Source organism: Gobio gobio (assembly GCF_949357685.1).
Source record: "Gobio gobio genome assembly, chromosome: 20".
Classification (NCBI taxonomy): domain Eukaryota; kingdom Metazoa; phylum Chordata; class Actinopteri; order Cypriniformes; family Gobionidae; genus Gobio; species Gobio gobio.
Window position 1 is genome coordinate 37,997,106 of NC_137113.1, and position 17,857 is coordinate 38,014,962.

General features: G+C 38.8%; 1 protein-coding gene across 3 annotated transcripts in view; it reads left to right on the forward strand.

Annotated features, from left to right (window-relative positions):
- Positions 1-17,857, forward strand: part of jmjd1cb (jumonji domain containing 1Cb) — a 148,455-nt gene that overhangs the window by 50,147 nt on the left and 80,451 nt on the right. For all 3 annotated transcript variants that reach the window (XM_079845838.1, XM_079845839.1, XM_079845840.1), the window contains exon 2: positions 12,229-12,393. In XM_079845838.1, the coding sequence (XP_079701964.1) occupies positions 12,229-12,393 (165 nt within the window). The remainder of the gene's footprint in view (positions 1-12,228; positions 12,394-17,857) is intronic.

Sequence of the window (17,857 nt, forward strand, 5' to 3'; positions counted from 1 at the left end):
GTGTGAGTGTTGATGAAATATTGTTCTTTTAAATACTCTCCAGCATTTCAGTAATAAAAGTATACATCTTTAAAATGCATGCAAATGACAGTGAAGCGCAACGGTTATCATACGGTGCTCCGCAGTGGTCCAAAAGGATTTAAACAGTGAATTTTGAAGCGATCTCTTCTTTTCTCGGACTCGGACGGCAATTGCAATTACCACACGACCATGGTGTTTGTCAAAGAACAGTAGGTAATTCGGCTGGGTGTTGGGAGAAAAACACTGACATTCTGGATTCGGATGGCAATAAAATCACAGACTAGCCCCTGTAAATGCTGAAAATACCTCACGTCCCCATGAGAAACAATTATTGTCCGAATAGGGCCTAAGATATGAAACCTGCAGCAGAGAAAAGATTTTGAATGCAAAAAGAGCAGCATTGACATTTGGCTTCATTTCTTCTTTTAAGCGTTCCACACGATGGTGAATAAATGAAACACATTTATCATTTTTGGCTGCACTATCCGTTTAAATGTGTTGAGCATGTGATGGGCTGATTCTCAGGCACAAGGTGAATCAGTGACAGTCGTGGCTGTTGGAGAGGGTCACTTCAGTTCAGTTCTTTTATAATACTCCCGGCCCGCTCTGCTGTCTGATGAGTCCAGTAAATTCACTGACCCACAGCGAGTCCAGCAGCTCGCCACGTTCCCCAGGCGTTCATAGCGGACATTGTCCTTTTGAAAGAAAGCCAGAATGGAGAGAAAGATAAAGACGGAGCGTTCTGGTCTATGTGCTGTTAGTTGCATAGCAACCAGCTCTTACATATCGTAATGTCTGCACATTTGTTGTGTGTTTTTTGTATCCCTGCGAGTAGTCACCCTAGAGATCCATGTGTGTGCTTCAACATGCCCTCTTCATTCTTCAAACCAGGACAGTGACTTTTCCTCTGGACTGGTATTGAGGTGTACGCTTTTGCGTGGTACGACTCGGCTTGGCTCGCTTTACTTTGGTTCGGTTTGCATTTCCACTGGAATTAGTAGTGGATTTTATTTGTCTATTCATTAGTCCCAAACTGCTCCACAATAGTGCAAAACTATTGATAATTTCATCATCGTCAGAATGTTTAGTCCAACAGTTAGTGTTAATGTGACACTGTATAATTGGTTGGTTTAGTTTGTTTATAAACTGTATCTGGCATTTAATTCAACGTAAACTCTTGTGGCTTTCCTCTGGGCCGCCCCATCACAGGAAGAAAAGACTGTCAACTTCATTTAACACATTCAGTGCATAGATATCAATAGTACCTGCACAAAAGTCTGTTTATTACGTTTGTTTAAACATAATTATTGTTTTGAATAAGGTCTTAAAACTTCTTACGTTTGATTTTAAAAATCCTGCAGATACACTGATACAAGGATTTTAATGACTGAATGTGGTTCTGTAATATTTCCATTAGCGTAATTTTGAGAAAGACCGTATGGGCAGTGGTTGACGGTACTTATTGCATTCATTCTCTGCAACATGTTGTAAAATGAAGTCATTTCAGATTTCAAACAAAAGAACTGTAATCATAAATAAATGATGCAATATTATACAGTAGGATTTGCTTTAATATAAGTGATATAACTAGTTTGCTGTAATATAATATCTCTCCAATGCCTATACCTGCTATTTGTCATGTGCCTTTGGAGTCTTTCCATTTCAAAGAAGTGGCCTGCATCACAAAATGTGCTTTTATGCAGCGTTTTAAGCATGGTGATTAAACAACGAATCACATGTTTAAAGCTGTTTGTTGATTCTCGTGCTCTACAGACAGAAGATTGGACGTGCACTGATCGTCATGACAACGGCAGAGATTCAAGTGGCTCTGATTCATGTACTGCATATTTCTGTGCAGAGTTCTGTCCACATTGGCAGAGGAAAACAGATGTTCTAACTATTAATGGAACTGAATGTTTGAAACGAGAACTGGCAGATGTTCATCAAATTGCCTAGTATCTATAACCTTTCGTTACACAAAACTATAGAGACGTACTATGGATTATGCATAATAATTGGATAATTTTTTTCACACATCTGCATTTGAAGTAATTCACCCTTCGCCGGGAGTTTGATTGACAGGCGATCTGATCAATCATAATCCGCCATTTGCCGAATCTGCCATTTTTGTCCAACAAAGCATTCGAGAGTTTGTAGATTAATGTCGCTGGACTTGAAAAACGGTGTGTACTGACGTCTTTCCGCGGTTGAAACATTCATGTTTATTTGATACTATCAATGAACTAGAAGGAAGAGATGATTGGTTCACGAGCAGCTTTAACTGAGGCGCTACAGCGACCTGTCACCACACATTAAAGAGCCACAAAACCGCATTTGTTGTTTACATTTCTTTAAAAAATGACAACATTTAGAGTTGAGTCTTTGTTTCATATTAAAAGTAACCTGCTCGGTCCTGTCTGCCAGTGCGTTGTAAGTATCATCTTTGCTCTGCGATGTGTTTTCCACTGCGTGAGAACGTGTGTGTGGTGTGAGAGCGCGGCTTGGCGGACATAGCAACAGTAACTAAAGGGGAAGGGTTTTTGGGAACGGTCAAATTGTTTCTGATGCTAAAGCTCTGATTATTTTGAAGGGCAGTAACGTTTAATGTTAGACCCCTCTCCAAGGCATTGTGTCTTTCAATTCCTTTTTAAGCAAAAAACTGAATTATTCCGTAAACAGTAAATGACTAGTTGGTTGTCAGACAACTAGTCCTGATCTGTTCCTACTCCTAAATCATTACAGTATTTTACAGAATAAAAGCCTAGTTTTTTTTTAACACCTGACATGTTCTGCAATTAATTTTCCAAAGCAGCCTGTATAATGCAATTCATATACATGTTGTTTTAAATAATCAATGCCACTATAACTTATGTTTGTTTATTTCTGTATTTTTATATGAATTGTTGTGGAGTTTGGGGAACCAAAATACAAAATACATGTTTTGCTTCATTTTTGAATATACAGTCGGAAAAATACAGTAGATTTATTCACCAGGGATTTGCTTGCACTGCACAACATGCTCAGTGACTCCAGTGGCCAGATTCCAGAACTGTTTAGCAACAAAGAATTTTGCGGCCTCGTTATTTTCCATTTTCGGGCATTTCCATAGTCTTACATAAACCGGTCAAATCCTGGACGTGCCTGGCCTGGCCTAACTGCTTTTCTAGACCTTAATCTAGTTGTGTAGGGTTCAACAACCAGGCAGGCAGCTCTCATCTCCCCGAGCGTCTGACTGAATGCAGTTATATAACACCCCTGCTGCCTTCATGATTTTGGAGTCTGTACAAGCCTCATCTCTTATGCATGGCCAGGTAGACCAGAGCTGAACCACTAAATGTTCCCATTAAAAACATTCCTTCTCTCTCTCTCTCTCTCTCTCTCTCTCTCTCTCTCTCTCTCTCTCTCTCTCTCTCTCTCTCTCTCTCTCTCTCTCTCTCTCTCTCTCTCTCTCTCTCTCTCTCTCTCTCTCTCTCTCTCTCTCTCTCTCTCTCTCTCTCTCTCTCTCTCTCTCTCTCTCTCTCTCTCTCTCTCTCTCTCTCTCTCTCTCTCTCTCTCTCTCTCTCTCTCTCTCTCTCTCTCTCTCTCTCTCTCTCTCTCTCTCTCTATCTCTATCTCTAGTCTTGCTCTCCTTGTGTTGTCTGTGAGCTCTGAGTTAACCCTCAGTTATCCCTGCTCTGCTGTGTAGCTGGCACCGGATCCATAATCAGATTAAACGTGGCGTCTGACCTCCGTTTGGTTCTGTGGGCCACAGCGTAGGCACGTGTGGTGGCGTCCTCCATCTGGAAACGAGACGGGGAGGTGTCATCTGTGTTCAGTGTTTCCAGCCTCTTCCTGCTTTTGTTCTGCTTGTTATCTTAGGTTAACCCATCCTGCTTTCATAGAACGTGCATAGGCATTTTAATTAGTGTGTTGCTTTAGTTTACTGTCATGTGTGTTTTAATATATTGTGTGCTCTTCCTCACACCTCTCTTGTAAATAGCAAATCATTATTTTTGCAGAGATCATTAAGCTGGGTAAAACTGCTCTTAGGTCAAATCTGATCTTGGATCAGATTTTCACTGCGGTTATCCTTGTGCTTTCAGCTTTAGCTCTGCCCCTTTCATCTGTAGTTAAACAGATGGGGCGGAATGTAAAAACGCTCTGGCATCTTGGAGGATTTGTGGCATCACAGAGATGGTGAAATGTGTTTGTTGGCAAAAAATATTTGCTTCTTGGAATGAAAGAAATAGTTACTTGTGTTCATGTCATCCTATACTATCTTCAAATGATCTTTTTATTTTCCTTGGAAGACAGAATGTCCATGCTGTGCTTTTATTTTGCTGTGGGAAATAAACATAATATTACAAATTACATCTGCACAAAATGACGCAAATGTACAAGTGAACTTGAACTAAGTTACGTGCTATTCAGATTGCGTGACTCATGTTGTGCACGCACTCTTCCTGGAGCAGAGCGATAAAACACAGCAACTAAACAAAAATAATTCACAATGTTTTATTACAATATTGCTCTCTTTTAATGTTATGTAATATGACCCATTCATAGTCATTATTAGTTGTGCTGAAGCTGAAGATGATCACCGACACGCTTTACTACCACTCTAATTCTTAACAAAATGCATCCTATATGAGATAAATCATATAGTATAGGCCTACACAAAATAAACACAATATTAGACTTGCATTCGCACAAAACAAAAGGCTGCGAATGCATACGCAAACTTATAGTCATGATGAAAGTGTAATTCCAGTAAGGCTGTGAACCTACACTGGTCTCACGGTTCGGTTCGATTATCGATTGGTTCAATTCGATATCACAATGCTTTGACAATGCCCTGCATCCTCATGTATACAATTTTGTCAGGCAGTTATATGAACTGAACCTTTAATTTTTTTTTCGGTGATGTGAACTCCATTAAATCTGCATTTAGTGCGCTAATTGAAGATCGGAGATACATTTATGTGCCAAAGTGTAAATGAAATCGTTTTTGATAAATCATATTTACACACAGTGCGTGTGTTCTCCAGGTCGTGCTTACTAGGTTGTTCATAAAAGCCGAAACGTGCCCAGATGTCGGCTTTTAAAGTAGTTGGAGCATTTGAATTACTCGCACTCACGTCTCGCCTCCCTCTGCCATTGTATGCTAACGCTGGCAAAGCACGTACGAGACAAATTAAGTCAGAAAAGAATCAGTACATTTATAATCGGTTATGGTCTATTAATGAACCAATACCGAATCGTCCTCGTCTGCATCGCGATGCATCATAGAAACGATTAATTTCGACACCCCTAAACTCCAGCTGTAAAATGGTCCCAAACATAACTCGCGGTTGAGCAACACGCACACGCGTGACCCTGCTTAATCGATGATCGATACATTTTATCGATTAAATGTGTTATCGACAATTAATCTATCATCGATTAATCGTTAACATCCCTAACCTGAACTTTAAAGGGGTCTTATTTGTTAGTTGTGATATAGTGTCTCACCGGAAAACACTGGATCACGAGCTGATCGTGTGAGCAAAGCGCACATCCCGTTGAAATTTTCAGCGTGAACAGACTTAATTAGTGATTTGATTAGATGATAAAGTCAATTGCGACGTTAAAGACGTTTTATATGAGAAGTTTAAATATTTTTCAGTTCATTATAAAACTGTGGCGGGAAAACATTGTATCTGTTTATCACATTCTACATTTAATCGGTTTGTTAAAAACAATCGATGATTGATAAAGCTCTGTAGGTCAGTTGTCTTATTGTGAAATGTTGGTTTATCTTGAGAGAGATGTAGCTCTGGCATGTTTGACAGGAACTTCTGGAGACCAGACATAATGACCTTCCCTGATCCACTTTCTACTAACAGACACACACACTTAAAATATTAGCATGACATGATGAGGTTTGTAGTAGTAATCTAGACTTGCATGGAGGAAGGTTTGATTTGTTTTGTAATCTTGTGTGCGAGGCTTCCCCTCCGTTCAGGTTGGTAATCAATCTGAGCAGCTCAGTCGCTGTTGGGTGAGGCGGCTTCCACCCTGCTGAAGGAGCAGAACTGTACCATCTGTCTGTGTACTGTACTCCTGTCCAGCAGCCTTCCCATCCTCCCTCTGTTTATTTTCAACCAGGTTTTTCCAATCATTCTGCTGCATTGCTTATTTTGTCAACATTTTTGAAAAATCACCATAGAAATCATCTTTTTTATTGACAACAGTTGGTTTATAATTGCTTCTCATTACAAGCATGGGAAGATGGTTGGTGCATGTTGGGTTCCTAAAATGCATGTTATAGTGACCCAAACTCAGAGCCCATGCAGTGATGAGTTTATGTGGAGCAGCATTTACTGCAAACAGAGCTGCTCTGAAACACTGAAAACACTGGATCATGAGCTGCTTATGTGTGAATAAACACAGTGACTTGCTTCACTCTGAAACGTGCAACGCGTAGATTTTTTTTCAAATTACATCGCAGACTTTGCAATTTGATATTTGCTCTAAGCCATATAGTGATTTTAGGTTTTATTTTGATGTGTAACACTAATTACTAGGATACTATTTGTGGCAGCAGTGTATGGAGCCTCTCACTAATACCAGAACCTCGGGCTTACAGGTCACTGCCTGAATAACCAGCATAAGAAGTAACTGCGCCCTACACACACACATACACATTCTGGCCCTCTGCCCCATGTCAATTTTTAATGAGAGTGAATTTTTCATCTAGCCAGCAGCGGAGACTCGACTGAGAGGGTGGGTTCAGCAGAAACACAATATGAAGTTAATGTTTCATTCTGAGACTGAGAGAGGGCGAATGAGGGAAGCCGTCCTCCATGATCCCTGCAGTGAAGGGGATTATGGGAGGGAGGGGGCAGCAGGATGGGGGGAGGGGAGAACAGAAGTCGTCGGTCACATGTGTCGCTACAGGAATGAAGGCTGGACACACACACACACACACACACACACACACAAAGTCTCAAAATGTTGTAAGCTGACTACTTACCATTTTTGGGCATCACACTGTTTCAGATGTTCTTATTAGTCGTTTTGGAGGTGGAGAGAACTGTTTTTCTTTAAAGTGACATGGTTGATGATCTATGCATAACAAGACAAGGGACTTTAATGAATAGGTTTATATATTAGTTATGACGATAATTTTGGATGTTTCTAAACAACATTTGAGTTACAGTTATTAACATACATTCTTAGAAATAAAGGTGCCAAACAATGTTTTTTTTGCGGCTGGGTCCTTAATTAACCTTAGAGTAAAATAACCATTTTTTTTTATAACATTTTAATAATCAAAATAACCCATTTTACTATAAAGAACCTATAGTGCAATGGAAAGGTTCTTAATGTGTGCATAAATAGCAATAAATAACTTTTTTCTTTTTTTTTTTAAGAGTGTAGGACATCTGTCATTTCATGTACTGATCCAGATGTACAGATGCTGAGGTGGGAGTGTCTGTTCTGTTGTCTCTTTTTACGGAAGGTCATGTGCTCTGCTGTTGTGCAAGGATGTGTGCATCACATGTGGTCATATGGTCATATATTTTTATGAGCTTTTTGACTGTTGGTCATACTTTGGACTGTTTGTCCGATATTGTGTTTTCAATTCTGCATGTGCATTTTCTTAATTTGAACATTTTACATAACATTTTTTTGTTTTCTACTATTCCAACAATTTTTATTTTAGAATAATATACAACTTTTATATTGCTTCAGCTTTAAAGGGTTAGTTCACCCAAAAATGAAAATTAGCCCATGATTTACTCACCCTCAAGTCATCCTAGGTGTATATGTCATTCTTCTTTCAGACGAATAAAAGTTACAGTTATATTAGTTTAGACTAGTATATACATATTAAAAATGTCCTGGCTAATCCGAGCATTATAATGGCATTGACTTGATGGGTCGTTTTTAGGCACCTAGGATGACTCGAGGGTGAGTAAATCATGGGCTAATTAAAATTTTTGGGTTGAACTAACCCTTTAAATAATAGCTGAAATCATGTGGCTTGTTGAGGAGGGGTGTGCTATTCGTTTTCAAATGATTCGATTTATGATTTGTCTCTGGTGGATTATAAACGATGAAAGATCCCATAGACTTACATAGAAGGACTTGGGGCCATTAGCACCAAGGACGATAACTATAATCTAGTTTTAATGATTATTAAAAAGTTTGAATAATCATTCATGAGAATAATCAATCATGAGAATGATTTCATTTGGTAATCCACACCACAACTATAACGATAACAACACAGACATTCTAACTTTTTTTCCAGCTGGTGAAAAAATAGACAGCCAATCAGAATCCACACGACTTTAAAGAGCTCGAGCGTGTCAATCAGCAGGCGACAAAACAGAACGTTGGTGTGGATGATAATAGTTGGGATGCTTGGTGTGAAAAGGGCCTTAAGAAATGGACTAAGGACCCACAAAACCTGGCTAAAAATTCACTTTGTTTTGGTATTAAATTGTTTTCATTTCTTTCATTCATTGGTCACTGGGTCACTGTAGGGACAACATCCCTATAAAAACACCACTTTGAGATTTTGTTGATAGGACAAATGGGACAGGATGTTGCTTCAAGCGATGCTTTAAAATTGGCCTTTTTATTTAGCTTAGCCTGCACATAACAGGGGGGTCCAGATGTGAAATCTGCCCTGACAGGTCTGTTCTTCCCTCGTTTCTCTCCAAACACTCATTAGAGCCTCACAACCCCAGTCATGGTGAGAGAACCACAACAGGCAGAGTCAGTGAATCATTTCTGGGATGAATCCACATTATGAAACCCGCTCCTGTTACTGCACGTTGCTCAGCACTGGGGTTGTGCAATGTGCTCTTGGCTGACTCACTCACGCTGATGATTCCCACAGCTCTCAGCACCAGATCTGTGCATTTCAAATCATTAGCTGGGTGCTTTCTGTACGCACTTTAAAAGTGTTGTGCGCAGGATCGTATTAGTCAACAGATGGATGTTTTCCAGTGGAGGAACCGTTTTTCCAGTTGGAATACAGGTTCAAAAATAGTGCCAAAATTTCAGTGCAGCTTATTTTTTGGAAACCAGTTCTCCAGCCTATCACGCTACGCCCGCCTTACGCACACACGCGGCGAAAGAGGAGACTTTGACAGGCCAGAAACATGCTGTCATTACGACACGCTGCATATGTTGAAAACATCCAGCAGCTCAAACACATGTTCTCCCTCTTACACACCAGCTCCTCTTTGAATAACATGGCTGTGGGTTGTTTCACAGCTAAACACAACAGCAGGACAGAGGCGCAGTTTTAGCGCCATGACTGTGAGGAAGGCAGGACATTCAGTGGGTCTGCAGTGACCACGTCTGTCCATAAAATCAAACCAAAACGAGGTCATTTAAGACCACTGAGCTTTTATGGCTGTGAAATTGCACTGGAACTTATTTAACTTTTTCCTGTAACAGTCAATTGTTGTTTATCAGATGCTTTTATTAAAACACTGTGAGGGGTTCCCAAAATGTTTTGTCAGCAGAACCCCTTATATGGAAAATATTTACCAATCCTTCCATTTTAGGTTAAGTAATTGAACTACACATTTGTTTGTTCAAATTACTCTTTCAGTTAATCATCACATGACATGCAAGTAAATATATTCCTGTTGTAAATTAGTATTGTACTTTAAAATACAAATTTATATTTGATATCTATTATATTAATTTTATTTTACACTGCAAGTGACCATACTAATATTTATATTTCAATTCTTCACTTTTTCAAATCCTGAAGTCTGTAACATTTAAAATTTGTGAGGTTTTATTTTGGCAGAATACTGGTAAAATTCTGTAACTTTTAATATAATGCTTAATTTTTTAAACATAGGGTTATTAAGTTAAAAAAAATAATCAATCAAGCTTTTAGACTTTAAAAAGGGAATGTTCCAACTAAGTAGAAATAATGATTGTGATTTTTGTTTAGAAGTTATAAGATGTTCTGCAATTTAGATGGTACATGTCAAGAATGTAAACTGAAGGATGCTTGTTCTAAAGACTTAAAGTACTTAGATGTATTATTGTGGGTCTTATTTTTTTCTTTCCTTCCTTTATTTCTAGTTAGACCTCCATGTATTGAACCCCAAAATGGTCTATAAAGGGGGGAGTGAAGGGGGTGATTTTACCACTTCTCTGCTTGTATTATATAATGAATTTGAAATCATAGTTTTCTTAAAATAGTGTATCTATTCCGGTATTTATGTTACAGGCAGTGTCTGTATTTGCTATCTGAGAGGTGACTGAGGCTCTGACCCATGTCAAGATGTCATTTAGCTTGGCTTCCAGAGAATAAATATGTACTTGTTTTGTAATGAATCAGTTTGAACTTTATTCTTATTCATTTTATTCTGTGCCCTGTGTGGATGTATATTTCATGTTCTATTCCTGTAAAGTCCTGACAAAAACTTAGCCGTGAAGGGAAAAGATTGCTTATTTTTTTGCTTAATTGTGCTCACAGGGGTTGTTTATTATTTTTTAGTGGCATCCCAGCAAGCAATAGCCGTCATTTCATCTCGGTTAACTATTGACCCAAAATAGTCCTGCTATGAGTAACCCATGTCTAGCCAAAATAACCTTGAATTTGGTTACATGTTGTTTTTGCCAAAATAACTTGCGAGATGAATGATATTCCATCTTGTAAGCAAAGTCAAGATGTTTGGTTTCATTTCTTTGACATGTTCATGTTCTCTAGATGACTAGTCTATTCTTGGGTTATGGTTAGACGTTTCACTGACAGACCCAAAGTTTGCCTTGTTTTAGACGTCAGGGCTGTGTTTGGATGACTATTATGGATGACTATTAGGGGTCTTTTAAACGCAAACTTGCTTGCTGGTTTGCAGTGTTGGGCAAGCTACTTGGAAAATATAGTGAGCTAAGCTAGCAGTTACTCTACATTAAATTAAGCTTCACTACACTGAAGCTACCCCCCTGGGAAATGTAGTAACCTAAGCTACAGCAACATGGCAAAAGTAGTTTACTACATACAAGCTATTTTTTTTTTAATAAAATTTTTATATTGAACCAACTTCATTCCAATCAATGCCATCTCAGTGATCAATAAAAGTCAAACAGATAGGCAGGCATACTTTTTCAGTTCAATTGTTTATTTAATAACTGTCCCAAATCAATTTGGCAACAAAAACATGTGATCACATAATAACAAAACCAGGTGTCGAGAGTGTGTGTATGTTCATCTATATGTGTATGTATGCATACGCACCTGTGTTTGCATGTTTATGCTCAATTTAGACTCGGGCACTTTTGCAGGACAAACTTAGTTAATCTAAAACTCAACTCAGCTCAAAGTACAGTAGCAAAATAATTAAGACCGGCTCCAAACAGTACCAACATGCCAAAAAACAAAACATGTATTTATATTTAATGATGTGTGTGTATGTGTGTGTGTGTGTGTGTGTGTGAGAGATCTATCTCTCTCAATGGAAACAAGATTCTGCCACCACATATCAAGAGGTGGCAAGGCTGGACACGATGCTTTTAACAATTGAGTGAATTGAGCGCTTGGAAACACACGTCCACCAGATAGTGCGCACGCACCAAACCCGTCTTTCACACTCACGGCCGAAGGAGTACTTTGAAAGGCTCGCTCTTGGAATAACCTCATGTTCGGATGTTGCTAAAGTTACCTGTACTGTTAACCTATCATAGCCTGAAGAAATGACATTATACTGGTCTCTTTATGTGGCTTAACTGTAATTCCCCTACTCCTGCATACAACTTAGGGTATTTACACATAGTGTCAGACTGTCTACCATCTTATGATTTTTTGTGCCTGTACCACTCATATAATAATACGTCACATTGTCTGATAAGCATTGGTTGTGCTTCTAAATGTCAATGGCAAACAACATAAAAGCTGAAATTGTATGGGAATTACAACATGTAATAAGCTTGACCTGGCGCAACACTTAACCAGGGCTAATGCCAGATCTTGATGCTTTCCTCGTTAAGGTTCAGTGCAGTGGGTAACTTTGATGCGAATCATGTGAATGTCCTTAACAATGCTCCATATCAACTCAAAAATGTCTTCCCACACCAATGAAATGCTTTTATACCTTATACAGCTGGGGAACTTCTCTAGCATGATGCTAACTTGCGCAGTACAGGACGAGTGCTCAGAGTGCCACCGTGACCAAACTTTGACCCCTCTTCTTGCTCTTTCCATAGGTGTACGTGGAGTTTGACGACCTTGAGTGGGAGAAGCGTGAGTGGGTCAAGGTGTACGAAGACTTCCAGATCTTTCTGCTGGAACATCAGCTGGTTTGGGCCAAAAGGAAGGAGGGTGCCCAGCTGCAGGGAACAAAAGCCAAGCAGATCCAGTGGCCAGCTCTGGTGAGTCATTCCTCCCAAGATCTTTGACTCGGGGATGTGCTGTGCGTTGAGCTGCAGCTGTGGAGTATTTAAAGTCGGAACAATAGCTCTGCGGAGGCAATATGACGGGATCCTTTATGTTGCTGGAATGATTTGGGGTTTGGATGACTCTCGGATCAATGGCTCATGTCTGACAATAAGATCATTATTTGTTTAGAAGGCCTGCTGAAAAGATGGAAAATAACAGAGGGTTTGACATCCTTTAAAAGAGACAGAAAGGCAGCGAGCAAGAGATTGTAAATGTTTCACAGCTCACGCTGTTGATTATGTAATGTTAGCAGCAGCACAGCGCCATCTGGGCCAGGCGCACACGATAAAAGAGTTCAAAGAGAAATCCTAGTATGGCACACGGGACGGTTGTCATAGCACCCACACATGCACAGGCTGACGACCCAGCATGTGTCATGGTGCACTTACCCGAAGTAGGTAAAGAACTCGTGGGCACTCCGTAAGCCCCTTGCTGAGCTACCAGGAAGTTTTTCGTATTCATGAAGTTTACGCTACTGTAATTTGTTCACTTCCTGCCTTTGTTTAAATGAATTCTGATTGAAATAAGTAATAAGGTATGAGAAGTTGTGCCATATGGTGGATATAATCTTGGCTAAAGACAGCAGCGTGACTGTATTCACAAAACAATTGCTTTTATAAAATGGTAACTTCATAATGACAATATCAAGAACATATTTTCATTTATTAAATGCGTAAAGCACATGTAATCTGAAGTTAATATTTGGGTTGTTTTGTGTGCTGTGCAGTGATATACTGTAAAATATGATTACAATTTAAAAGAGCTGTCTATTTGAATATATTTTCAGATGTAATGTATTCCTGTCATGCAAAGCTGAATTTTCAGCATCGTTACTCCAGTCTTCAGTGTCACATGATCCTATAGAAATCATCATGATTTTGCTCAAGAAACATTTCTTATCAATGTTGAAAACAGTTTTTGCCACCAATATTTTTTTGGAAGCCAACTGTGATACTTTACCATACAAAAGTTTAAAATTAAACATTAACAAACATTAAATCGATCAAAAGTGTCAGTAAAGACATTTGTAATGTTACAACATTTCATTTCAATTAATGTTCTTTTGAACTTTCTATTCATCAAAGAATCCTAAGAAAAGGATCATGGTCTTTCACAAAAATATTAAGCAATTTTCAACATTGATAATAATAAGAACCATTATTGATAATTGAGCACCAATAATAACTGAGCACCAACTCAGCATTTTAGAATGATTTCTGAAGGATCATGTGACACTGTAGACATGGTTGTGTACACAGTGTCTAGGTAAACTAGGTCATAGCTCTTACCGTATTGTGTATTCTAGCATGACTGGAACAGTATGTTTACAAATCAGCATCCATAAGCGGTATTATTTGTTGGTTTTGGATGGGTTAGTAGAAACTGGTGATTTTAACTGGAGAAATATTTGATGTAGGCTAGCCAATAGACTGTTGACAATGCCTGATGTTCATAGAAAACATACTCTGTGGTTGTGAATTGGCAATGTCCGTGCTTTTTGTGTTGCTTTTTAAAACTGAGACCAATTTTTCATCGATTCTTCCTCTGTTCTTTACACTTAACACTCTTCTGACTTATGATGGGTTTGTACAGTTGTCAAACAACTTAATAACCTAATTACTTTACTCAACGCCTGACCAAACAGCAATTTACCCAGAAGCCTTGCGTGATTGTGTTGTTCTCTGGTCTTCTTTGAAAGCTGTTATTTTGCCGTCGTCTTTCCCTCTTTCAAGTTTCCTGTGTCCCTCGCTCACACACAATTGCCTTCACGGCTCCATAATTTATGGCAGCCATTGGAGGAGAGTTTACTGCCACCAGATCCCCTTACTCAGCACTGCCTCTCTCTGTTTTTGCAGCACACTTTGGCGTTTCTCTGTAGGTCTGGTGATATATGTGGCCCAGCTTGAGCTAGCTGATTGTTTTCTCCTGTGTTCAGATAAGCACACTGGATCTTTTGTCTGAATGTGACCCTGAGCAGGTTTCTTCGCTGTTTCCTGCACATCTTTGCATTGCGTAGTCATTCCCAAACTTGCAGTGTGACCAGTGTAGACCCGTTTGTGAATGGTTTGTGGTTCTTTTAAATGAGTCAGCAAAGAAGACTAACAAATCATTTTCAAGCTCATGAATTATTGTTTTGAATCAGTCTAACGACTCACTTAAGAGTGGTTACTGAATTAATATTTGACCCACTGTCTGAACCACAAGTCATTACTTTCAGTCTCAATAACTACCAGAGAATTACTATTGTGTCATCTCTGGCTAGTTGTTCACATTAATGATTTTAGTGTTTAACGTAAATAAAAAAAAATTGAATAATTGTGTTCCAAAAATAATTAAAATGGTTTTCTTTTGTTTTTCTTTCTTTTGTTTAGTATGTATATGTTCAAAATGTTGGGGTCATTATTAAAAAACAACAACAACAAAAAACGCAGTGACAGTAAAGACACTTACATTGTTATAAAAATGTCTATTTCAACATTGATGATAATAAGAAATGTGTTTTAACAGAAAATCATCATATTAGAAGGATCATGTGACACTGAAGACTAGTAGCCTGACGTCGTCATACTCAATTCTAGTCAGAATATGAGTCTGATACTGCTCCGTTGGGCTGTGATTATGGGGCGTGTTTCAACCGAACCAGGAAAGACCTCAATTGGATAGACCTACAACCAATCAGAGCAACGGAGCAACGCATAACGTTAGTTGTCAAATGTCAACAGAACTCAACTGCACTGTGTTGCCAAGTCCGCAGGTTGAAGCGACCCCAATTATGTGATATACAAACCCAGGAATGCGATTTTTAGCTGCCATCCCTGCCAACATAACACATATTTTACCCCCCAAATGCCTTTTTCCCCCCCGGAGAACCCCCCTGGAAAGCTATTGGGCTTGTTTTTGGCTAGTTTTGAGGAACGTTAGCAATTGGGCGGGTTTTGTTGTAAAAACTTGGCAACCCTGTCTGCACGCACGCTGGAATAAGTAGCCTAACGTTAGAAGAACAAGATGAGTGTAAACGATCTTTGTCGGTGTTGTAAAAAAAGAATTTAAGGATACACAGAGTACTTACCAACACGATCATCATTTCTGAGAGAAATAGTAAAGGTGAATGCATATACGAACAAGTTCTGCGTTTAGGATTAGAACAAATTCAACCCAAGCGGCTTTTGATGACGTGGATGATTACGTTACTGTTTATCATCTGTCCATCATCGTCTAAAGCCCGCCCTGACAATTTCATTGGTCCGAACAGTTTCTGTTCGGGCATAATTACTTCTCTACCGATCAATTCCAGACCGAACTGCCCGAGTAAAAATGTTGTGGGTGGGGCTAAGTTCGGCTGGCATCCAGGCTAGAAGACTAGAGTAATGATGCTGAAAATTAAAAACAGTTATTTCAAATTGCAATAATATTCTCAATATGACTATTTTACTGTATTTTTGATCCAATAAAAGCAGCAAACAAGACCTCAAACCTTCAAACAGCAATTGGGTAGTTGACAAATATGCATTTTTTTTTTGTAAAACACCACTTTTGAAGAAAATATATATAATGTGAAGTCTTATGTTTGATAATATATATAGGTTCACTAACTTTGTCAAATCTTTCACTATTTTTGAAATTCTGAAATGTGTCCCTTGACATTGCAACAATTAAGAATATAGGGGTGTCGCACCAAAGGACAACAAAACGTAACACTTTTATAGTGGTTCCAAAAAGTTAAATATTTAAAAAATTTTGAGACAAAAACTTACCATGTGCACGTCACGGGCGTCACAGAAACATGACCTTGAATGAGGTCCTTCTACTAATTAAACTTGTCAGTGGAATTTTAGGATATGGTCTCACACCGGAGGACATGGTTTTCAGTTCCTACGCTTTTAGAAATATATGGATAAAATGAACTGCCATTTACTAAAATAGACACTTGTAAAATTATGCATACATCGTTATGCTTTTCCTTTTAATTGATAAAAGTTGTAATTTATTGAACCATGCTTGAGACAGTCACACCATAGGACAATTTGGAGATTTGGCTCAAAAATGTAAAAAATTTAATAACAAAGCTTTTTTGTCAACAGGTCCTTGTAAGACAAAGAAATGTTTAAACATTTACTGCATTTTAAATAAAAACAATACTAATTATATAAATGTTCACGTCAACAACCCAATTATTCTTTATAAATGCTCAGTGCTCACTTTATTTGTGTGCCTGGTGCGTGTCTGTTCGAGATGAGTTCACATTGCGACAGATGTGGTGCAGCTTGTTTGCAACTGTCACTCTTTCTGTATGATTATCAGTCATGACGGTTGTTCGTTCAGATGGAATTGTGTTCTACAAACACGGCTCCTCCTGCACATAACCCGCAAGGCCGTTATGCATTTACGACATCCCGTAAACCTTCTTTGTCAAGTGCTGTATTTTACGCATCCATGCTGATGTGGCTAACTCTCTGATGGCTTAATTGTGTTTAGCCCTGCTTGACCCTTGGCTTAAGGGCAATCTTTACTGCTGATAAACGCACAGACCCCTGCCCCGCTGTCTTTTTTAGTGAAAGCTTTCTGCCTTCATTGCGTTTGAGGGATGAAATCACTCGGCAGAAGGAACAATGCTGTGGATTATAATCTTCAAACCCATTATTTTCATCAGCCCACATGAGTGACTTTAATAAATGGTTTGGCTTCAATGTTTTGGCTTGATCATTATGATGTGAAAAGTGTGTGTTAGAGGTACCACTGCTGAAGCAAAATGAAAACCCTTTTTCCCCTTTCTGTTTTCTGCTGTTGAACAGTTAAGCCCAGTAATACAAGTTCTCCATACACTCTAAAAAAAAAAGGTTCTATATGGCACCAAAAATGGTTCTTGGCTCGTAATCATAGGGGAACCTTTTTAAGTGCTATATAGCACCAATTTTGGTGCTTCAGTGGTTCTTCAGCGGTTCTTCAGAGGTTCTTCACCGGTTCTTTGACTAAGGTGCTATATAGCACCGCTACCATATATACAGAACATGTTAAGATATGGTGCTATATAGCACCAAAAGTGGTTCCTCTATGATTACGACGAAGAATAGAAATTAACTGTAAATGCTGATTAAAGTGCAAATGTTTGGTAGCTTAGACAGCGACATGGATGTTGTATAACCCGCATGTGGTTATTTTTAGTCATTTTGTGATAGGAATCTTGCCGAACAGCTGTTGAGCTGATAACACATAGTGATTGGTTTAGTGTTGCTCATGTGGCACAGCAACAGATCAACAAACACCCAGAGAATGTAAACCATGTGCTCGCTCTTAGTCTTTACTGCTTATTTAGTTCTCTATAATAAGAGTTTGCGCAGAATTTTTGCACAGTACTATTTTTAGTATTTCATGTTGTATTTTGAATTAGACTTTGAG